General features: G+C 40.9%; 1 protein-coding gene and 1 pseudogene across 3 annotated transcripts in view; both read right to left on the bottom strand.

Moving 5' to 3' along the window:
- Positions 1 to 12,410: 12,410 nt before the first annotated feature.
- The window catches only part of LOC308526863 (aldo-keto reductase family 1 member D1), a gene marked incomplete at both ends in the record, with an annotated part of 33,872 nt that continues 22,346 nt past the window's right edge, over positions 12,411 to 23,936 (bottom strand). Inside the window, 5 exons of one of the 2 annotated variants that reach the window (XM_081102112.1) lie at positions 12,411 to 12,453; positions 14,967 to 15,049; positions 17,470 to 17,635; positions 18,249 to 18,358; positions 21,016 to 21,138. In XM_081102112.1, the coding sequence (XP_080958238.1) occupies positions 12,411 to 12,453; positions 14,967 to 15,049; positions 17,470 to 17,635; positions 18,249 to 18,358; positions 21,016 to 21,138 (525 nt within the window). The remainder of the gene's footprint in view (positions 12,454 to 14,966; positions 15,050 to 17,469; positions 17,636 to 18,248; positions 18,359 to 21,015; positions 21,139 to 23,936) is intronic. The other variant, XM_081102113.1, reaches the window with a different exon arrangement.
- LOC308527266 (small nuclear ribonucleoprotein G-like) lies at positions 19,770 to 20,961 on the bottom strand (annotated as a pseudogene). Its single transcript has 2 exons — positions 20,948 to 20,961; positions 19,770 to 20,002 (listed from the first exon to the last, which is right to left on the bottom strand). The product of its transcript is annotated as a small nuclear ribonucleoprotein G-like (transcript).

Here is a 23,936-nt window from a genome sequence, read left to right as displayed (position 1 = left end):
TGCTTTGGAGGAAGTAAGCTGAACAGCTTCTCAGTGACCCTCCCTCATCCTTCCTCCACTCTGTGACACTAGCTCCTTTACATTGGACAAACATTTATGAAGTGGTAGAGCCAAATTATTAGCCTACGTGGTATACTGGTGTCTCTTGATCTAGTACTGCTTACTTCTCTTAGTTCAGTTTTAACAAAACCTTTCTCCTTTTTCTTCTTTTTAAAGCAGATGGAAAAACATGCCATAATATGAAACCAGTAAATGTGTGAAAACTTTATGACTGATTTTCTCAAATAAGCAGCTTTCACAATAAGTATATATGTCATCCCTCTTGTCAATAGATATTTTCATAAACGAACAGGAAACTGAGTTTGACATGTAATCAAATATACTAACCCCTCTTCTGATACCTTTACATAATACTTCAATTTACAGAGATTAGCAGATAAAAATAATTTTAAGAGTAGTTTCTTATTTGTAGATTTTGTGAAAGTCTTTTTTATTATAGCAAATATTAAAATTTATTAAACAAATAAAATGAATTAAAATTATTTTATTTGAGTTTATTTCAAATTAGAGCCTGGTGCACAAAAATTTGTGCACTCGGCATCGGGGGTGGGGGTGGGGGTGGGGTCCCTCAGCCCGGCCTGTGCCCTCTCGCAGTCTGGGACCCCTTGGGAGATAACGACCTGCTGGCTTAGGCCTGCTCCCGGGTGGCAGAGGGCATGCCCAGTCCCTAGGTGCAGCCCCAGGTCGGGCTAAGAGCTGGGCTGATTGGGGAGTTGGGGCACCGCCCCCTGTCATGCACAGAGCAGGGCAGATCGAGAGGTTGCGGCGCCACCCCCTGTCACGCACAAAGCAGGGCCAATCGGGGTTGGGGTGCTGCCCCCTGTCACTCACAGAGCAGGGCCCATCAGGGGGGTTGGGGCTCCATACCCTGTCATGCACAGAGCAGGGTCGATCAGGGGGTTGGGGAGCTCCCCCCTGTCACTCACAGAGTAGGGCCAATAGGGGAGTTGGGGCACCGCCCCCTGTCAAACACAGAGCAGGCCGGATCAGGGGGTTGGGGCGCCGCACCCTGTCACACTCAGGGCATGGCCGATGGGGAGGTAATGGCTCTACCCCGTCACACACAGAGCAGGGCCCATAGGGGGCCGGGGGGTTGGGGCGCTGCACTCTGTCACACACAGAGCCGCAGGGCGATCAGGGGTTTTGGGCGCTGCCCCCTGTCACGCTGATCCCAGTGCCGGGAGGCCTTGCAGCTCCGCTGATCCCGGTGCTGGGTGGCATATTACCCTTTTACTATATAGGATAGAGGCCTGGTGCATGGGTGGGAGCCAGCTGGTTTGCCCTGAAGGGTGTCCTGGATCAGGAAAGGGGTCCCGCTTGGGTGCCTGGCCAGCCTGGGTGAAGGGCTGATGGCTGTTTGCAGCTGGTCACACCCCCTTTAGCGTGGGGGTCCCCATTGGGGTGCCTGGCCAGTCTGGGTGAGGGGCTGAGGGTTGTTTTCAGGCTGGCGGGTGACTGAAGCACCCAACTCCTTTTTTCTTTTTTTTTTATTCTGGGTCAGCTTTAGCTCTGAGGCTTGGCTCCACCCCTGAGGACTCGGCTGCTGAAAGCAGGTATCTCGTTTGTTTGGGTTCTATAATCTAAAAACTGTTTCAACTCCAGCTCTGAGATCCTGGCTGGCTGAAAGCAGGTTTCTGGGGTTTTGTTTAGCTTCTATATTTGTAACAATGTTTCAGACTGCAAGCTCAGAAGCCAGCAGCTGCAGGTGGGGAACGTTGGCTTCCTCCGTCACTGAAGCAAGCAAGCCTCCTGTTCTCTTCAAGCTGCCTGGCTGCCGGCCGCCATCTTGGCTGGCAGTTAATTTGCATATTGCCCTGATTAGCCAATGGGAAGGGTAGCAGAGATACGGCTAATTACCATGTTTCTCTTTTATTAGATAGGATAATTTTTTCAAATAAAATGTTAAAATTTTTACATTTGTAACATGTTAATTGAAAAACAATTAGGTTGATTTAATGAAATTAAAATGCATTTTAAAACAATATTTTAACATTTTCATAAGTTTATGGCATAGTAATAAATTCTTGTGATTAAAAAGTAATTTTCTCTGCAGAGGTTCCTCTTGTCTATCCTTCATGATTTTTACATTGCATATACAATGTGCACTCTTTACTTTTCATGTGAAATAAAATAATGCATTTTAAGAGAGTTTTAATTCTGTGAAAAGGTTCAATCATCTAAAGAATGCACATTTAGATGTGGCCCCTCTAACAAATAGTCAGAAATAACGTGCTAAAATAGATGTGTTTATAAATGAGTCCTTGTTCAGAACAGAACCTTTTTCGAATTTAGCGAAGACATTTGGATAACATTACTCATTTCAGCTCTTTTCCCAATGGCAAAGAGAATGACTTTGGGCAGCTCCGTTTTTAATATACTGCCAATCACCAGAGGCAATGCCTGACAATTAGGAAATCTCATTGCTTTTGACTCAGAAAAGGAAAGGCATACTTTCCAGTTTATAAATATTTGGCTTATTATTGCATGGGAAACAAACAGATTTTGTGAGGCAATATTATTTATGTCAAATACATTCTTCTAGTAGGTTGGTAAACAGACATCTTCTGTCTACAGATCAGTGATAGTTATAGCAGACCTCTCTTAGGTACAGGCAGCTGTTAAGCTGTAATTGTACCTACAACTAATTCAAGCACTGACTTGGGCATTTACATTTGTTCTTAACCTTAGTCCAGAGAGAAATCACTCACTCCATCATGAATTTCCCTTCAATGAAGTCTAGCCTCCCTGGAGAAAGCCTGCCATGGAAGGTGTGGCCTTCTCAAACATCAGTGCATAGAGACTGCTTTGTGCAGACATGATCATTGATGCACAACAAATAAAATTAATGCAACTAACCCAAATTATTATTTATTTCTGGCACTGGAATTCCCTTCCCAGAAGTAGAAACCCTAATTCTATAAAGTATGAGAAGTACACCATTTCAAAGCAAAACTCACAATGTACACAAAGCATTGCTTTAGATGAAAGATCGCAGCTGCAGAGGGGAAATGATAGCTAGTTGCCATGGTTACCAAGGCTCTGATTCAGGCACCATATGCCCCCTGGTGTTCTCAGCCTGAAAAAGCAGGTCTGTGGTGTCCTAGTTTGGAGATGGAGGTTTTTTTGTTTGTTTGTGGTGTGTTTTTTTGTGTGTGTTTTTTGGCTGTTTTTTCTTTATTGATTAAGGTATTAAATATGTGTCCTTATCAGCCCATTGCCCTCCTACCTCCCCTCCCCCACTCATGTTGTCACCCCCCTGGTGTCTGTGTCCATTGGTTAGACTTATATGCATACATATAAGTCCTTTGGTTGATCTCTCCCCCTTACCCCCGCCCTCCCTTACCTTCCCTCGTTAGATGGTCTGATTGATGCTTCGTAGTTTCCCAGGGGAACAGTACTGGCCTTAGGTGTGAGGCAGTATTTGTACTGGTTTACCTGGTGATAGAAAGAAGATTATAGAGCTACAGCCTTATTAGTTGGGGAAAGGAAACAGACATCTTTCTCCCCTTTTAAAAATTATTATTTTTCTCCATAGAAACACTGCTATATGAGCATTCATTCTCAAAGATCATTCTTTATCCTGCTTCTAGTCAAATATGCTACCCAAATATGTTAGGTCATGCAATATTACAATATCAACAAACTCAAAATGTTGGGTACAGTGATTCAGAATTTTATATTATACCAATGCTCAGGCATCCAGAATCTTTAGTACCCTTATCTCCCTCTAAAAGTACTATATGGCAAGTAACAGCAGTATGACTTTATTTTAATGTTGAATTGTGTCCAAATTTAAATAGATATTACAAATCTATACTAATTTTTATACTGTTCCACAATGGAAGATAGAGATTCTGGGTACTTGCCTTGGGATCCTTGAGAATGTTCATAGTCATTTGGTTGTTGTCATTATGCAGAGGTAAGTAAATACACAGCATATTGTATATGATAATATCATAAAAATTTTAGCCCTTACTGTATTTTGGGGGACTCCATGTTTGATTTTTATAATTATGGTAAAGATACCAATGAGCTTTACATATTGCTAGTGATTCAACTTTGAAATAAACACTTTATGTTAACCTTCTCTCCAGTTTTGAGAAATATTAAAAAATGATGACTGATTTCATACTAATGACTTTGCCGTTCAAAATTATAGTATACTAGAGGCCCGGTGCACAAAAATTTGTGCACTCCGGGGGGAGAAGGGGTCCCTCAGCCCGGCCTGTGCCCTCTCGCAGTCTGGGACCCCTCGGGGATAATGACCTGCTGGCTTAGGCCTGCTCCCGGGTGGCAGAGGGCAGGCCCAATCCCTAGGTGCAGCCCCTGGTCGGACTCAGAGCAGGGCCAATTGGGGAGTTGGGGCACCATCCCCTGTCATGCACAGAGCAGGGCGGACCGGGAGGTTGCAATGCCACCCCTAGTCATGCGCAGAGCAGGGCCGATCAGGGGGTTGGAGCGCTGCCCCCTGTCACACACAGAGCAGGGCCGATCAGGGGGGTTGGGGAGCTCCCCCCTGTCACGCACAGAGCAGGGCCAATCAGGGGGTTGAGGATCTCCCCCCTGTCACTCACAGGGTAGGGCCGATAGGGGAGTTGGGGCACCGCCCCCTGTCACACACAGAGCAGGGTGGATTAGGAGGTTAGAGCGCCGCCCTCTATCACCCACAGAGCAGGGTCGATCAGGGGGTTGGGGCGCCACCACTGTCACACTCAGGGCAGGGCCGATGGGGAGGTTATGGCTCTACCCCGTCACACACAGAGCAGGGCCCATGTGTGTGTGTGTGGGGGGGGGGGGCGGTTGGGGCGCCGCACCCTGTCTCACACAGAGCAGGGCCGATCAGGGGGTTGGGGCGCCTTCCCCTGTCATGAACAGAGCAGGGCGGATAGGGAGGTTGTGGCCCCGCCCCCTGTCACACACAGAGCCACAGGGCGATCAGCGGGTTTGGTCGCTGCCCCCTGTCACGCTGCTCCAGGGGCCAGGAGGCCTCACAGCTCCGCTGATACCGGTGCTGGGTGGCATATTACCCTTTTACTATATAGAATAGAGGCCTGGTGCATGGGTGGGGGCCGGCTGGTTTGCCCTGAAGGGTGTCCTGGATCAGGGTGGGGGTCCCCACTGGGGTGCCTGGCCAGCCTGGATGTGAGGATGATAGCTGTTTGCAGCTGGTCACACCCCCTTCAGGGTGGGGGTCTCCACTGGGGTGCCTGGGCAGTCTGGGTGAGGGGCTGAGGGCCGTTTTCAGGCTGGCGGGTGACTGAAGCTCCCAACCTGTCCTTTTTTTCTTTTTTTTTTTTATTCTGGGCCAGCTTTAGCTCTGAGGCTTGGCTCCAGCTCTGAGGCCTCGGCTGCTGAAAGCAGGTATCTGGTTTGTTTGGGTTCTATAATGGTAACACTGTTGTGGTCCTGCTAACTCCAGCTCTGAGATCCCGGCTGGCTGAAAGCAGGGATCTGCATTTGTTCTATAATTGAAACAATGTTGCAGTCCTGCTGGCTGAAGCCTGGCTGGCTGAAAGCAGGTTTCTGAGGTTTTGTTTAGCTTCTATATTTGTAACAATGTTTCTTAAACTGCAAGCTCAGAGGCCGGCTAGGCAGGTGGGGAACGTTGGCTTCCTCTGTCACTGAAGCAAGCAAGCCTCCTGTTCACTTCAAGCTGCCTGGCTGCCGGCCGCCATCTTGGCTGGCAGTTAATTTGCATATCATCCTGATTGGCCAATGGGAAGGGTAGCGGAGGTACGGCTAATTACCATGTTTCTCTATTATTACATAGGATGTTATTTTGCTGTCATTTTTAACAGTGCTGTGAAAAATAATTATCCACATTAAATAAACAAGCTGGTTAAAATATATGAAAATAATTGTTACCCTTGACAACTATTCTAGTATTGTGTCACAGGTTTCAATATTGTGCAGTTAAAAATAAATCTGATCTAGAGATTTCTATAATACAGATGGGGCAAAATAGGTTTACAGTTGTGAGTACACAAAACAGAGTTTATTCTTGTATTATTATTTAATAAATGTTTTATTATTATTATTATTTTTTTAATATATTTTATTGATTTTTTACAGAGAGGAAGGGAGAGAGATAGTCAGAAACATCGATGAGAGAGAAACATCGATCAGCTGCCTCCTGCACATCCCCCACTAGGGATGTGCCCGCAACCCAGGTACATGCCCTTGACCGGAATCGAACCTGGGACCTTTCAGTCCGCAGACCGACGCTCTATCCATTGAGCTAAACCGGTTTTGGCAATGTTTTATTATTTTTAAAAAAATATATTTTATTGATTTTTTACCAAGAGGAAAGGAGAGAGATAGAGGGTTAGAAACATCGATGAGAGAGAAACATTGATCAGCTGCCCCCTACACCTCTCCCACTGGGGATGTGCCCACAACCCAGGTACATGCCCTTGACCAGAATCGAACCTGGGACCCTTCAGTCTGCAGGCCGATGCTCTATCCACTGAGCCAAACCAGTTTTGGCTGTTTTATTATTTTTCATACAAACAACTGTAAATGTACTTTTAACCCACACTGTATTTAGTATTTTTAAATTTGGTGTTCATCAAGACAGTTTCATTGTTCTAATAATTGACTTCGTAATAAATAAATGTTACAAATTTGAATCTGTAAACTGCATTATGTCCATTGATATATTTGGGGTCCCAAATGCAATTTTTTTTGCCAAATGCGTTCTGGTGCTAAAAACAAGTCTGAGAATCACAGACTTGATAACGTCAGGCCCTTAGTCAAATACCTTTTTGAAGAGAATTGACATGGTCTCAGTAGACAGATCAATTGAAGGAATTTCAGGTAATTGAGCCTCCCTTCTGATCCAGGTAGAAGTACCAGTAGTTTTAATCACCCCCAAAAGAAAATCCATTAGGATTCACTTCCCATTTCCCCCAATCTCCCAACCACCAATGTACTTTCTGTCTTTGTGAATTTGCCAATTCTGGCTATTTCCTATACTAGTAAATGGAATCACATAATATATGGTCTTTTGGGAGTAGCTTCTAAGCATAATGTTTTTGTTTTTAAATATATTTTTATTGATTTCAGAGAGGAAGGGAAGGGGAGAAAGAGATAGAAACATCAATGATGAGAGAGAATCATTGATTGACTGCCTCCTCAAGCCCACAATCCAGGCATGTGCCCTGACTAGGAATAGAAACACGACCTCCTGGTTCATAGGTTGATGCTCAACCACTGCGCTACTCCAGCTGGGCACTTTAAGTCTTCTAAAAAGGAGCCTAAATGGGTTAGTTTTCCATTAAATGCAACAAGATAAGATTATGACATTAGGAATAAGCACATTTTAATTTATTCAAGAAAGACTTGCCCTGCCTGGTGTGGCTTGATTAGAGTGTTGTTCCATGTACTGAAGGGTCTTGGTTGTACTCCTGGTCAGGGCACATATCCAGGTTGCAGATTCCATCCCTGGTCAGGACGCATGTGGGAAGCAACTGATAGATGTTTCTTTCTCACATCCATGTTTCTCTCTCATATCCATCCATCTCTCTCTCTCTCTCTCTCTCTCTCTCTCTCTCTCTCTCTCTCTCTCTCAAGAAAGGCTTGTGTTAGCAGGGTTTATTGACACTTTGGCCCAGAAGATAACTCTTTGTTGTGGGAACTGTCCTATGTAGGATGTTTCGCAGCATTCCTGCGTTCCTGGCCTCTACCTAATGTCAGTATGACCTCCCCCACCTCCCACTAGTTATGGAAACCAAAAACATCTCCAGACATTGCCAAATGTACCCCAGGGGAGGGTGGGACAAAATGGCCCCTGTTAAGAACCACTATTTAAAGATTGAACCACTCACCCAAAAAGGCTGTTCTAATATTAGATGATAAAAGTTTATAACATAGAATTGTAAGTCCATCATATCCAACTCAGTACTTTAAAGTAGAATGTGTCTTGTCACAATCCCAGGAAATACTAAAAACATTGATGCTATCTGAGTTCCGCATGGTTAAAAGAATATAAAAGCTAGGGGGGAAAAATGCTCTAACACTAGAAATTAAAATAGGACAGCAACGCTTGTAAATAAGTATTAATCAAAGAAGAAAGCAAAACCAAAATTGAGAATGTCTAGAAAATAACAAAATTTGTTTGTAAAACAGTGCTCAGAAGAAAATTTATTATAATCAAGGTATAATATTCTTAAGAAAAAACAAAGCAAACAAACAAAAATCAGTGGGATAGATATTCAAACTAAAGTTAGAAGTCTATAGAAAAACTAAGAAAAATAGACAAGAAATAAGTAAAATAAAACAAGATATTAATGAATTAGGAAGCAGAAAAACAGTAGAATTAATCAATGATTCCCCCCCCACCACCACCACCTCTTGGGAAATTTGTTGTAAGTGAAATCCAGAAACAAGCAAAAATGACTTACTAAACCACTAATTAATTAACAGGAAAAACAACACATAGACATACAAAATAGGAATGAAAAGGGGGAAATAACCACAGGTTTAGGAAAATTAAAGTAATCACAAAAGTACACGCATATAGGAGAGCTTAGAGACTTTTGTTTACTGATATAGCCCAACTGCCTAGGATAGAGCCTAGCAGAGTGGCACACAAAAAAACTTGTTGACTAAATGAACAAATATATTTACATTTCCTAAACTATATGATATTGATACATTTCAATAAGATAAATTTGAAAAATTGATCCTAGATGAGACAGAAAGTGTACAGGCTCCCCATGGACAGAAGTGGAATTCTCAGGTAAATTCCATCAACACTTTAAAGAACAAATAATTTAAATTTAATTTGTTCTGGAGTGGAGAGAGCGAAAGAGAATCTTGCGCTCTCTTTTTAAAAATGGAATGAGCACAATTTGATCATAAAGAAAACTACAGAATAGTTTTATATATAAATATTAATACAAAAATGCTCAGCAGAGCATTATCAAATAGCAGCACAGTTAAAAAATATGTGCAATTATTTCTGTGTGCTCCTGGTAAGGCTGTTCCTCCCTGACCTCTATGTGGCCTTCAGCAGGTCTTAAAGGGAAGTCTGCCCAGCCCCCAGTCTTCTGGCAACTTTATCTCTTCCTGACCACGCCCACATACTCGTAAAGATCCCACATAGCGTTGAATGAAGATTTGCCAAAAGCTAGATTGACCCTACATAGTCCATGTATTTGCTATTCCCTGCCACCATACTCTGCATCTCAGCTCTCAAGCTGGTTAAAACCCCAGTGCCCAGGAGGAGATTATGATAAAAGTGATTATTCTTCCCAACCCCATGGATTTGGTACATTGAGGTAGAAATGTGAAGTCTACAGTTCAGATCCAGGGAGAGTTCACATTCAAGGACCAGGGCTCCACAAGGCATCCAGATTTAGTTACTAGTCTACAACTATCAGAAATTGAAGCACCAGCAGGAGCCTGAAATTGCTAGGGACTTCCAGAGAAATACCAACCCTGAGAAATGATTTTGCTCATCTTTTATTAATTCCCAGAAGTGTGGTCATAAAGTGTGCACATCTCAAAGTGTTGAAGGCTGCAGGCATGGGATCATTGTCCATGTCCCTCTCACGGCCCCTCCCACTGCCCTCAGTGTCATTGTCTATGGAAGATAGTGCCCAAGCGAGGTCCCCTAGGAGAATAGCCAGGACTAGGCAGATCAAGAAACATTCTGTGGGCTGGAGCTGGAAGTCCTTGCTGCTCATGTCCCTGTGTTTTGTGGATCAATGAGCACCATATACTTTTGGCCTCTTCCCCTTTTCCAGGCAGCTAGTCACTGTTGACATACCTTACTCCACAGCTCATCAGAGGCCTCATATTAGACTGGAGTTTGCTTTGGGTTAATAAACATCTCTGGGATTACAAAAGTCCCCAGGAGGGTCAAAAGTATTGGTCAACAATGCCTGAGCTCAGCAAAGCTTTGACTAAGTCAGGTAATTTTTATCGTTGAGTTCAGTTGGAGAGGCTGGAAATCATGACAGAGGGATGGTGTGTTAGTTTGCTAGGGCTGCTGTAATAAGTGCCACAAACCGAGAGACATACACAACAGAAATTTCTTTATTTTAAAATATGTTTTATTGATTTTTTTAGAGATAAATGTGGGGGGGGGGGGGCGGTGGCGAGAGGCAATCCTGGCCATGTGTCCTGACCAGGAATCAGACCGGCAATCTTTTGGTGCACTGGATGATGCTCAACCAACTGAGTCACATCAGCCAGGAATTGAACCAGCAACCTTTTGGTGCACAAGATGATGCTCAACTGAGCCATACATAACAAAAATTTATTATCTCACAGTTCTGGAGGCCAGACGTCCGGCAAAGTTGATTCTTTCTAAGGGCTCTGAGGGAGAATCTGGTCCATGCCTCTTACTGAGTTTCTTGTAGGTTGCTGTAAATCTCTGAGGTTCCTTTATTGTAAAAGCATCACCCAGATCTCTGCCTTTATCTGCAGGCATTCTTCCTGTTTGAGTATCTGTGTCCAGATTTCCCCTTTTTATAAGGATACCAGTCCCATATTGGATTAAGGTCCACCCTAACAACCTCATCATAACTATTTACATCTGTAGTGACCTTACTTTGAAATAAGGTCACATTCTGAGGTGCTGGGAAGCTAGGACTTCAACATATAACTTTTGGGGGTGCAGTTCACCCCAAAATAAATGGGAAGCTTGAGAAGAGTGAGGGTAGAGGGAGAAGTGACATGCAGAAGCTCATATCAGACCTTCAGTCTTTCCTGACTTTCCTGTTTTCTGTCCCCGGGATCTGTTATGACTGAGGATCCCCCACTTCCAATCTTTAGGAATTTATATTTTTTCCCTGAGTAATAGTGGGGATCTTTTTCCAATGCCTGTTTTTAAAAAATGGTTTGAGCCCTGGCTAGCGTGGCTTAGTTGGTTGAGCTTCGTCCCTTGAACAAGAGGTCGTCAGTTTGATTCTCTGTTGGGGCACATGCTTAGGTTGCAGGCTCTATCCCAAATTAGGGTGCATGTAGGAGGCAGCTGATCGATGTTTCATTCTCACATTGATGTTTCTCTCTCTCTCTCTCTCTCTCTCTCTCTCTCTCTCTCTCTCTCCCTCCCTCCCTCCCTCCCTCCCTCCCTCCCTCCCTCCCTCCCTCCTTCCCTGCCTCCCTCTCTCCCTCCCTCTCCCTTCCTCTCTAGAAATCAATGTTAAAACATGATATGATATGTGTAGTCCCTTCCCCACCCCAGACCCCTCAAAATACTTTGAAGTGATTTGACAGTAGAGATCAGGATTCAAATTTCTGTTCTTTTATTTTCATTTCTATTCTCCTTTTTCTTCCCTCTCTTCCCAGTGCTAAATGTGCAATAGGAACTTGATCACGGTTTTTTCAATTGAATTGAATTCATATGATTAGCTCCCTACCCCCATAACAAAATGGAGATCCATGTGGTGGAGCAAATCATCATAGTTTATTAATTTTTGAGAACAAAATATTTTCTAATGCACAGCACTATAAGTATTAATATTGGAAATAGTGGCAATAATGAGTAAAGATCAATTTTTAAAAAAAGGATAATTTCTCAGAAGTGTATATTTTCAGGTCATTGATAATTATCTATAAGCAACTGGTTTGGACAAATACTTTTTAAAGACCTCTCTTGCTCTGTGAAAGTGACCTAATGTTAATGAATAAAATATATTGATTTAGTTGAATTGAAATAGATATATTTCTATTGCAGAATTCTAATAATCTTCTTATTCCATTACAAAAATTTAGAGTAAAATTACCAGTGATCTTTGGAACTTGCTATGTTGAAATTTACATAATTATCCCAATAACATTGTAAAAGTCTTATGTATAATAATTTTAGAAAGCCTTTTTCAATATTCTGAAAGCCTGCTTTTCAAATGCCTTCTTTTAAAATTGTTGTCTTTGGACCATCTCATAATACAGGGTTTTATTTGTGTATGTGGATAGTCTCAAGCCATTTTGCATAATGGTGGTTGTATGATACATGGGAACAAGAGTGATAGGCAGTAAGTGTGGATCACCAGTTATGTGGAAGCTGAGGCCCTTTAAAGCATGCAAGAGAAAACTAGCAGTTATCCATCCAGAAAGCTGGGTAAAATGAATAAAAGATGATGGAAATACACAACCACCAAATCATTATGGCTTTGCTGACAATTTAATTATTTAATTCCAAACTATTATTTTCAACAGATTTAAACATTTTTTTCTTCAACATAGCTAAGTCAAAGTCACTTCTCTTATACAGAAGTTAAGCCCATCACCACTTCATCTGAGGATAGTAAAACCCTTTTCACTTCCACGTGTGGGGGAATCACCCAGCCAAAGGTCATGGTACACACGCAGGGAAAAATAAGTGCAGGAGCTCTCTGAAGTCAGTATTCATCATGGAATGGGTATTCAGGATGATCAGACCACCTGCCAAAACAAGGGAAAAACTTTCATTCCAAAGTCACACAGCTGTGTGTATTACTAGCATCTTCTGACAATTTCAGCGACCACTCCCTCCCTCTGTTAATCATTCCTTGGGTTTCTTACCCACCTCCTCCCAGTTTTCATCAAGCCAGCACTTTTACTAAAGCCCTGGAGGTTTCAGTGTGTGTGTTTGGGCATGGAGGGGGCTGGTTGCCTCTACACCAACATTTTGCTCAGAACAAAAACACAGGAGGTGAGTGAAGCCTGCCTCTTTCCAACTCCTCCCTCCCTTCTGCTGTCCTGATAGAGGAACCACATAGGCCTTCTCTTCACAGCTCTGTCACCAGTCAAGGTCACCCTCTTCTCCGAACAGTGCTTCCTCGCCCTTCTCACTAGGCCTCCTGAGAGTTGATAGTTTGAGATATAGAAGGTGATGACCAGCAAAGGAAGTTTCTGCGATAATGATGACAGTGATGATGATGAACCTATCTCTTAAATAGCAATGGTGAAACAGTCTTTAAAAGGATTGGAGTGTGTGTGTGTGTGTGTGTGTGTGTGTGTGTGTGTGTGTGGCGCCTGTCATGGAGCACATCTAAGACTCAGTTCTCTACAAGTACTATGAGCTTTCAGTTAAAATATACAGCCCTAGCCGGCTTGGGTCAGTGGATAGAGCGTCATCCTGCGGACTGAAGGGTCCCAGGTTCGATTCCGGCCAAGGGCACATGCCTGGGCTGCGGGCTCGTTCCCCAGTAGGGGGTGTGCAGGAGGCAGCCAATCAATGATTCTCTCTCATCATTGATGTTTCTACCTCTCTCTCCTTCTCCCTTCCTCTCTGAAATCAATAAAGAAATATATTAAAATATATATATATATATACATGGACATGGGCACAGACAATAGAGTAGTGATAGCCTGGGATGGGGCCTGGGGGCACGCTGGAAGTAGTTAATGGGGGCAAAAGGGGACATATGTAATACTTTCAACAATAAAGATTTAATTTAAAAAATTAAAATATAAATTAAAATAAAATATAAATTAAAACAGAAAAAGGCTGTGAAATCTAGTCAAGGATTAACTGGATAAAAAACAAAAAGGAATCATGGCCCAAAGTGCCTAAATAATCTTTTTTTTTAACTCATGAGGCCTAATTTTTGTTTCTCAATAATTTTTCTATTCCTGGTGTGATGAATTACTTTTTCATTGTTTCTAGAATTCAGTATTAAGTACATCAAATATCAAACAAAATAATATTACAAACTAACTGTCTGAAAAAGAAGTCAGTACATTGGTGAATTGACTATATCCTACTATCTCTTAATTTAATGATATTTATTCAATAGAAATCATTTATCTTCATATCTATATGTTTTTTACTTCTGAGTTTGTTTTCACTCTTTCATTCTTGAGATTAGGTGGTACTTTTTGATGTTGATAATGTTTTCTCCTGGAAAATTCACATTAGGAAGTTGTTTTATTCATTCAGAAATGGATTCAGAAATTTGATATTCACACAGTCACAACAGTTTCTGACTCTTGAAATAAAGTGGGGCCCAAAGTGTCCAAACTAAAGGAACTATTTTAATGAGCATTTATCAATGCTCACTCAAAGAGAGGATTGAAAAAGATGACTATCCAGGTGATCTGAAGAACTGGAAATACTAATAAAGAATGATTAAGAAGAAAAATTTGCGTGTATGTATATATACAACATGTGTGTGTGTGTTCTCTTTTTATTTTCAAGGCCCTATAATATCTGGAGAATAAAGGGCTACCTCATGAATTAGCTGAATTTGGCAACATTTGTAGAAGTGAAGGAATTTTATTTGTGGATGGATGGAGCTAGAATGGTGGAGCTAGAAGCTTCAAATCTTATAGGTGAGCATTCATCTAAAACTAATTTCTTGAGGTGAAGGGATTAGTCAAAGAACATATATACATAGCCCATAGATATAGACAACAGTGTGGTGATGGCCAGAGGGGGCAGGGAGTCTGGAGCTGGGTGGAAGTGGGTAAAGGAGGGATAGGGACATCTGTAATAGTGTCAACAATAAATAAAATAAAATAAAATAAATAAAACTAGTTTCTTGGCTCTCAACTTGATGCTCTTTCTACTACATTCCCATGTCTCTGTCCCAGGAATTGTTTTTTGTTGATAACTTTGCTCTAATTCCTGCATTACTTTGATTTTTGTAAAGAAATACAAATGGTATTTGAATAATTGTGGTGCAATTGGATTAATTGGAATCATATTATTTGTACACTATGACTAAATATTCTTAAGGTCTTTAGCCTGCCATGCCTTAACCTGTCATGAGATGTGATATAAATGCCAGAAATCTTCTTTTAAATAAAAATGTAGATTTACAGGAAGTTCTTAGAATGAATGTAATTTACCCAGACCAATTTAGTATTCAGAATATGCTGCCCGGTGGCCTTTAGCCTCGAGCTTTTTTTGGTGACACTTGACAATCTAACACCACTGGGTGGTACTTGATTAAGGATCCCCCAGAACTCACAAGAGCAGATCCACTAAGCGGACATCTTTATTCAAGGCTTCGATGCTCTTCATTTCTTCTTCAGTGAGAGAAAAGTCAAAGATCTGAAATAACAGAAATAAAAGACAGAAATTTATAATGATAGAAAATGGGTCAAGCTTGGGATCAGGGAGTGTGGACAGCAGTTGGAATCCTTCAAAGATTTATGAACATCTCTGCAAATGTCTTAAGAGGAGTTGGATTAGCTCTGGGGGTCCACCTAATGGAAGTGGAGCAGAAATTCTCTTTTACGCTTTGTCTTAAAACAATTCTGCTGGGGATATCTTGCAAGAAATTCCAAATGCTTCAAAACAATGTATGTTCAGGACATTTGAAATTCCAAGATTGAAGAATTCTTATTATTTCTGGACAAGATGCTGAACTTTCGATTCTGGACTAGAGCCTATGTACACTTGAAAAATAAACCCTTGTCTCTGAATTTGCTTTTGTACTTTTAAAAAACTTTTAATTTGCTTTGTTTTGTCCTCAATCATTTCTCTTATCATTAAAAATATATATTTTTATTGATTTCAGAGAGGAATGGTGACAGAGACAGAAAGATCAATGATGAGAGAGAAGCATTGATTGGCTGCCTCCTGCACACCCCCTACTGGGGATCAAGCCCACAATCCCAGGCGTGTGCCCTAACCAGGAATTGAGCCATGACCTCCTGGTTCATAGGTCAATGCTCAACCACTGAGCAATACTGGCCAGCCTGAACAGTAACATTTTGAATACATGCACACATTTGTTTTAGGTACTTCAAAATTTGCTGTTGTTTTAAAAAAATTTTTTTGATGAGTCTACACATTAGTCATTTAGTGACTCTCTTTTTCTCGTTAGATGGCTGAAACAGTGTCAAAGACTTTTTACTATGAGGTATTTTTGTTAAGTGTTAAAATACTGTCAGCAATTGATATAACTAACTGTCTAGCATTCTTTCCTCTCTTGAGCCCACTGTTGACATCTGTTCAGAAAAACAATAAATTTATTTCAAAATATGACAGTGTACCCAGTCACTCAAGAACTCTGATGGAGATGTACAGTGATATTAATGTTTTCAGGCCTGCTAACACAACATCCATTCTGCAGCTTATGGGTCCAGGAGTAATTTTGACTTTCAAATCTTTTTATTTAAGAAATATATTTCAGCCCTAGCTGGTTTTGCTCAGTGGGTAGAGCGTCAGCTTGCAGACTGAAGGGCCCCAGGTTTGATTTCGGTTAGGGCACATGTCAAGATTGCTGGCTTGATCCCCAGTGTGGAGCATGCAGGAGACAGCTTATCAATGATTCCCTCTCATCATTGATGTTTCTCTCTCCCTCTCCTTTCCTCTCTGAAACCAATAAAAATACATTTTAAAAAATAAATATATCTTATAAGGCAATAGCTGCCATCAGTAGGAATTCTTCTGATGGATCTGGGCAAAGTAAATAGAAAACCTTCTGGAAGGATTCACCATTCTAGATGCCATTAAGAACAGTCCTGATTCATGAGAAGAGGTTGAAATATCAACATTAACAGGAGTTTGGAAGAAGATGATTCCAGCCCCCACTGATAACTTTGAGGGGTTCAAGACTTCAGTGGAGGAAGCAATCACAAATGTGGTGGAAATAGCAAGAGAACTAGAATCAGAAGTGGAACCTGAAGATGTGATTGAATTGCTGCAATCTTATGATAAAACTTGAATGAACGAGGAGTTGCTTCTTATGGGTGAGCAAAGAAAGTGGTTTCTTGAGAGGAAACTTACTCCTGGTGAATATGCTGTCAATTTTGTTGAAATGGCAACAAAGGATTTAGACTATTACATAAAGTTAGTTCATAAAGGCGGGCCTGAGAGGATTAACTCCAATTGGAAAGAAGGTCTATGGTAAAAAGCTATCAAACAACATAACATGTGACAGAGAAATTGTTTTTGAAAGGAAGAGTTAACCATTATGGCAAATATCTTATGTTAAGAAATTGCCACAGCCACCCCACCCTTCAGCAACTACCAGTAGCCCATCAACATTGAGGCAAGGTCCTCCACCAACAAAAAGATTGTGACTCGCTGAAAGCGCCAATGATAGTTAGCACTTTTTAGCAATAAAGTATTTTTAAATTAAAGTATGTACACTTTTTAGACATAATGCTACTGCACACTTAATAGACTGCAGTATAGTGTAAACAAAACTTTTATATGTTCTGGGAAAGCAAAGCATTTGTGTGACTTTATTGCAATTCATGCTTTATTGTGGTGGTCTGGAATAGTACCTACAATACTGTATTTCTGAAGTATGGGTATAATACAATCAGCAAAGCAACCCCCAAAGTGCTAGCAATAGTCTCAAATTCAACTAAAATTAAACGCCAATATGGGCAGAGTGGGTCAGGGAGCTGGTATAAAATAAAATGTGAAGGTATTACAAGTTTCTTACTAATCTGAACAGAAAATTCTTTAAATAAAAATATCCTACTTTTTACATTTTTCAGAAGCAGTTCTCTTACCTGAAAGTTTTCTTTGATCCTTTTAGGGTTAAAGCTTTTAGGAATGACAACTATCCTTCGCTGGATATTGAAACGCAAAGCAACCTGAGCTGCAGTCTTATTGTACTTTTTCCCCAATGAGTTTAGAAGTTCATCCTTTAACAAAGGTGGGATAGATACATTCACCCTTGAAAAAATAAAAACATGCATGATAATTAGCTAGATCAGTGAGAACCAGTGGTTAATCAATCCTCCTCCTCCTCTGTCTTCCCATTCACCTGGTAACCTACCAGGACATTTCAGGTCACCTGTAAGCAATTTCTGTGGTTGCTGAGTCCTCAATGAAGAGTTGTTCTTAGTGTGGGAAGATCAAGAGAGGCAAATTTATATTGCTGCCTTTTTGAGAAAGTAAATATTTTTTGATGTGTCTTACAGAGAGGGCTGGGCTGAAAGAAGGCATATGTGAGAAGGCAGGTAGCCTGAAGTGGAGTAAGTAGAGGTACGACTCGTGGAATCATATTAGAGTAGAAAAATTTCTACTTTGGTCTGTGGGTAAAGGGGGGATAGGGATATCTGTAATAGTGCACTGGACCTCTAGTATAGAATAATCAATTCTTATAACATCTAAGTGAGGAAGGTTTTGTTAGCTCAATTTGGATGTATGGAGAATGACCTGAAGAGTTTAAGTAACTTTCTTAAGATTACACAGCACAATAGAGTCATTTCAATCAAATAATTCACATTAGCTTTATACTCTATATCAAAGGCAACACTTCCTGAAGGGATGTACCCATACTTACCACAATGGATTCCTAGAGGTCCCCAAAGGGCTATATGCAACAATGACAATGTCATGCTGTTGGCAAAATTCCAGGAGTTTTCTCTGGGTGAAATATGGATGGCATTCCACCTATGTGGTTGAATTGGAGAGCAGAGCACAAAATTAAGGCCTTGTAGATTAATGCAATTTTACATAGTTTTAAAAAAAATCCTGAAATAAAATTCATTTAAAAGCATTATGGATAGTGAGACAAATTCTAAATATTTTTCCTAACAAAGAAACTTAACACTGTTTAAATACTAGTGAGGTTAATTACAATAAGATTAGTGAGGGCACCATCTGTGGGTTAATTCTAAAATAATTGAGAAACAAATTCAATTTTGTGTACCTATCATAGTTTCAAACTTGAACAGAATCAGTTATTTATAATAAACATCCTAGAAAATGCAATTTCCATAATAAACAGTCTCAATGTTCAGATTACAGTCTTAGTAAGTAGAAGTGACATGTCACAGAAGCCCTCTGTCTCTCACGATCAAACATCCTATCTAATAAAAGAGTAATATGCAAATTGACCATCACTCCAACACACAAGATGGCCATCACAAGTGGCCAGCAGGGGAGGGCAGTTGTGGGTGATCAGGCCAGCAGGGGAGGACAGTTGGGAGGGACCAGTCCTGAAAGGGAGGGCAGTTGGGAGCGACCAGGCCTGCAGGGGAAGGCAGTTGGGGGCGACCGGGCTGGCAGGGGAGTGGTTAGGGGGCAATCAGGCAGGCAGGCAGGTGAGTGGTTGGAAGTTGTCAATGAGACAAATTAGAGAAAAGGGGGCTTTGGAAACAGTTTCAGGGAGTTAGCCCAGGTTGAACTGCCTCTGGCTATTGCTCCCCTGATTGCAAGTCTCATGTGGTGCCTTGGAGTTTAGGAGATGCATGCCTGAGAGGGAAGAAGAGGGCAAAGGGAAATGCTCTGGTATGCTCTTCAAGATGTTTTGGCTCTTTAAGATGTTGCCTGCATTTCCAGCCATCTCTGGCAGGCAGATAGGAGCCCTGCTGCTTTTCATAGCCAGATGTTTTGTGGGCACCTTTCTCAGTTCTGATTCTCTGGGCTGGGGGTCCCAGCTTAGTGTTTCGATCCCAGAGTTCTCAGTGGGAACTCCCCACAGCTGAGATAGCTCTTCAGACCTTCAGCTGTTGTCTGTGGGAACCCAGCCAGCCCTTTTGCACCTCCGCACTTCCTACCAGTCTCTATGAGGTCTCCCCTTTGGTCCTTGGTTATCAGGGTTTTCTCCCGCTTGTCTTCAGTTGATTTTTCAGGGTGGTTTTTCTGTATTTTAGTTGTATTTCCAGTTTGGTCCTGGGAGAGTGTCAGTGCACCTTTTACTTACTCTGCCACCATTTTTTTTAAGTCAATACAAAAGTTTATTTAATCAAAGTTCAATGTGAAAATGGACAGGACTCTGTTTTTATATTGTAGTAAAACAGGTGCTGTGGAGAGGGAATGTGTGGAAGCAGTTGATTTCTCTGGTAACTACATCCATTCTTCATACTCGTTCCAAGGCTTCTAACATGATGATACTATTTCCTCGTATGAACCACCATTCCAATACTGTTCTGTTGTGCACCAGTTGCCATCTCCACACATTCATCTATCACAAGATTCATAAAGGGATCAAATCCCCACAACATTCCTTGGACATGTCTGCCACCATTTAATTTCAATGATAACTTCTTGTCTTGATAACTAATTTTTTTTAACTTGGGAGGGTGAGCTTTGCTTATAGTGTTCAAGCGAGCTCAAAGATACTTCCCTCTGCCGCCATTTTTAATCTCTCATTTTTATTAGACTTTTAATATACAAGCATGTAAACTTTTTCTATTATATTTAAAAATATAATTATGTATATTTTCTTGCTCTTTGCTTCTGATATTTTCAAATTTAACTTTTTTATACTACTAAATTTAACATTTTCTGTATAAATTGTCCATGGCTTCCATTTCTGTCCATAGCTTCAGAAAACTGAAATTCTTGTGTAGTCTTACAATGACTTCCTTTTTCTCTTTAACTCAAGACCATAAGGACATTCCTTTTGGAGTATGACATGAGGCAAAGAGCTATATTGTTTCCACATAACTAGTCATTTCCCCCACACCATTTACTAAAAAATCCATCCTTTGGCCATTAGTTTGTGCTACTTTATTTTACATCAAGTTTTTATTATACTTGGGCCTGCCTGATTGTTATTTTCTAATTATCTGTATTATTGGTTCTTGGACTAATCTTACATTATTGTAAATACTCTATATGTCTTAATATCTGGCAAGTCTTGTTCCTCTCATTATTTTTCTTCAAAATTTTTGGGGGGTTATTTTTGTTTTGATTTAATCTTTCAAAACTTTTTTTAGCCCGGCTGGAGTGGTTGAAAATCAACCTATGAATCAGGAGATCACAGTTTGATTCCCGGTCAGGGCACATGCCCAGGTTGCAGGCTTAATCCCCAGTGTGGGGCTTGCAGGAGGCAGCTGATGAATGATTCTCTCTCATCATTGATGTTCTCTCTCTCTCTCTCTCTCTCTCTCTCTCTCTCTCTCTGTCTCTCTCTCTCCCCCTTCCTCTCTAAATCAATAAAAATATATTTTAAAAGAGACATAAGTTGAAAGAAGTTAAAAGACTTACCCAAGGTCTTACATAGAGTGACCACAAAACTTTCTGACACCTAACCCAGGGTTCTTCATGTTAAGTAACTATTGGAATCCTTTGCCACGTCCCACCCTCTTGTTGGACTGTACCTGGTTGGAGACTGGCTTATATTTGAGTCCTGGTTTGTTTAGTATTAGTTCCAGCTGTCTGCGGTTAAAATTGGATACACCAAGAGATTTCACCAAGCCAGCATCTTTGCAAGCTTCCAAAGCCTGTAGAGTAAATGCCATTGAATCAAGACAGAAGCCTCAAAACAAGCAAGAATGAATGTTTAGAGGGTTAATATAAATTCTTTAAAAAGGAAAGTCCATGTGTATGTCAATAGTCATTCTGTGAAGAAAAAAAAGTGGGGGAGACAAGCAGGAATCATGAGTTTGAGGAGCATTTTATAACATATCTCCCCCCTTTATTGTATATAACGATCTTATTTCTTGAAATTTGTTGAGGCTTTCTTTATGTTATGGTACCGAATCAAGTTTTGTAAGTGTCTGATATGTGTACAAATGTGTATTCTCCTATTTTGGGATGCAAATCTCTCTCCTCTCTCTGTCTCTGTCTCTGACTCTCTCTCATATATATATGAATGTCTACACACACATTAATATATAACATTAGGTCTAGCTTTTCCTGGCATCTCAATAATTTAAAGGAATATGTCAGAAATCTCCCACTATAATAGTGGATTTATAATGTCTTCATGTATTCCTTTTTAAATGTTTTCCAAATTTTTGCTTTATATATTTTGCAGATATTTTATTGGGTACATATTTGTTTAAAATTGATATATCTCGCCCAGCTGGCGTGGCTCAGTGGTTGAGCCTGGACCTATAGACCAGGAGATCACAGTTTGATTCCTGATCAGGGCATATGCTGGGGTTGTGGACTTGATCCCCACTAGGGGGCTGCAGGAGGCAGCTGATCAATGATTCTCTCTTATCATTGATGTTTCTCTCTCTCTTTCCCTCTCCCTCTCCGTTCCTTTCTGAAATCATTAAAAATATATTGAAAAGTAACATTCTAGAAAAAAAGGAATAGTAAATTAGTATATCTTCTTGGTAAATTTAATCTTTTATCATGATGTGGGATCTTTCCATTCCTAATAATGCCTTTGATTTTTAAGACTATGTTGTCTGCCAGCCTGTGTGGCTCAGTGGTTGAGCACTGACCTATGAACCATGGTTTGATTCCCAGTCAGGTCACATGCCCAGATTGTGGGCTCAGTCCCACATAGGGGACATGCAGGAGGCAGCCAATCAATGAATCTCTCTCATTATCGATTTTTCTCTCTCTCTCTCCCTCTCTCTTCCTCTCTCTGAAATCAATTTAAAAATAAATATGTTCTAGGGTAAGGATTAAAAAAATAAAATTAAAATACTATGTTGTCAGATATTAATATAACTATACAACTTTTTCTGGTAAGTATTAGACTGTTAAGATTTCCCCCATCCTTTAAATTTTAACTTTCACATGTCTTTATGCTTAGATGTGTCTAATTCTAATATGTAAATTTTGGTATTTAGTAGGTGAATTTAGTTCATATTTATTGCAACTATAAATATATTTGTACTGTTTCTACCATCTTAATTTCTTATTTCAGTTTTTCTCACTTTTATGTTTCTTTTAAATACTTTCTTACTTTTAAAAATTTTATATCTATATCTTTCCTTTAATAAAGACAAGAACTTACATGCTCCCATATTCCTTGATTTACCCTGCCCCTAACATCTATGATGTTAATAGTCTATGCAGAATTTAACTTCCTATTATTATAGGTATGTTTTTCTCTTTTTATTTAGTATTAGGTAGTTTTATAGATAATAATAACTATATCAATTTTGATTTGATCACTTTCACTTTGTACACTTCTTAGAGCATCTTTAAAATTTTTGCTCCTCTTATTTAGTAACTAGAGGCCCAGTGCATGAAATTCATATGTGGGTACAGTCCCTAGGCCTGTGATCAGAGCCATCTTCCCAGTCTGCCTGAAGCCGGCCCCAACCCCTGCTGCCACCCACCCCCAGTTCCCCATTCACCATCAGGTAATCAGAGCCTGATGGCTGGGGGAAGGGACCGAGAGGTTGGCTGTTCCTGCCCACTTGCTGGCCACACCCCTGCTGTGGGTTGCTCTCTGTGTGTGGAGTGACTGATGGGGTGGGGGCCTTGGCCTGGCACCACCTGTGTCCCCCACCACCCACCCCCAGTTCCCTGTTCACCATTGGGGAGATGGAGCCTGCCAGCCAGGGAAAGGGACCAAGAGGTAGTCAGTGCACCTAATAGTGAGCGGTCAAGTGGTTGTTCTGGTCATTCTGCCATTAGAGTCAATTTGCAGATTACCCTTTTATTATATAGGATAGAGCCCTGGTGCATGGGTGGGGGCTGGCCATCCTGCCCTGATGGGGGCCCTGGATCAGGGTGAGGGTCCAGGCTGAGGGGCGGGGCCGGCTGGAGCGAGGGGCCACGGTTGTTCTGGTCTCTGGTCATTCGCTGTTTTAGTCACTAGGCTTTTATTATATAGGATAGTTTTCAATGTTTGTCTTTATGTGGCAAAATTTCTGAGCAGTGTGTAGATTAGAAAATATTTTTATTATACATCATTTTTATCTTACAGTTTGACTGAATATAAAGTTCCAGTTCAATGTTCTTTATTCTTCAATACTTTGAAAATACTATTCTTTTATCTCTTTTACACCCTTTGCTGCTGATTATAAAACAGAACAAATCAATACAAAACTGATACCAATCTCATTATACATTACTGATTCTTTTACTATCTTTCCCTTTTCAAATTTCTTAGTTTATGTTTTATGTATTTTTGGAGTTCTGTTATTAGATACATAGAGGTTTAGGATTTATTACTTTTTTATTATAAAACTAAAGGAAGATTCCTGCAAGAATAGGGCTTCGCTCCCATCTCTGCCCCTCCTACCCCACGCATCTCTGCCCCTCCTACCCTGCCCTTCTCTGCTGCTCCTACCCTGCCAGTCTCTGCCACTTCTCTCCCACCCTTCTC

Source organism: Myotis nattereri (genome assembly GCF_964212035.1).
Source record: "Myotis nattereri genome assembly, chromosome: 11".
Lineage (NCBI taxonomy): Eukaryota > Metazoa > Chordata > Mammalia > Chiroptera > Vespertilionidae > Myotis > Myotis nattereri.
The sequence above is the reverse complement of the archived record's forward strand: the minus strand, read 5'-3'. Positions and strand labels throughout refer to the sequence as shown.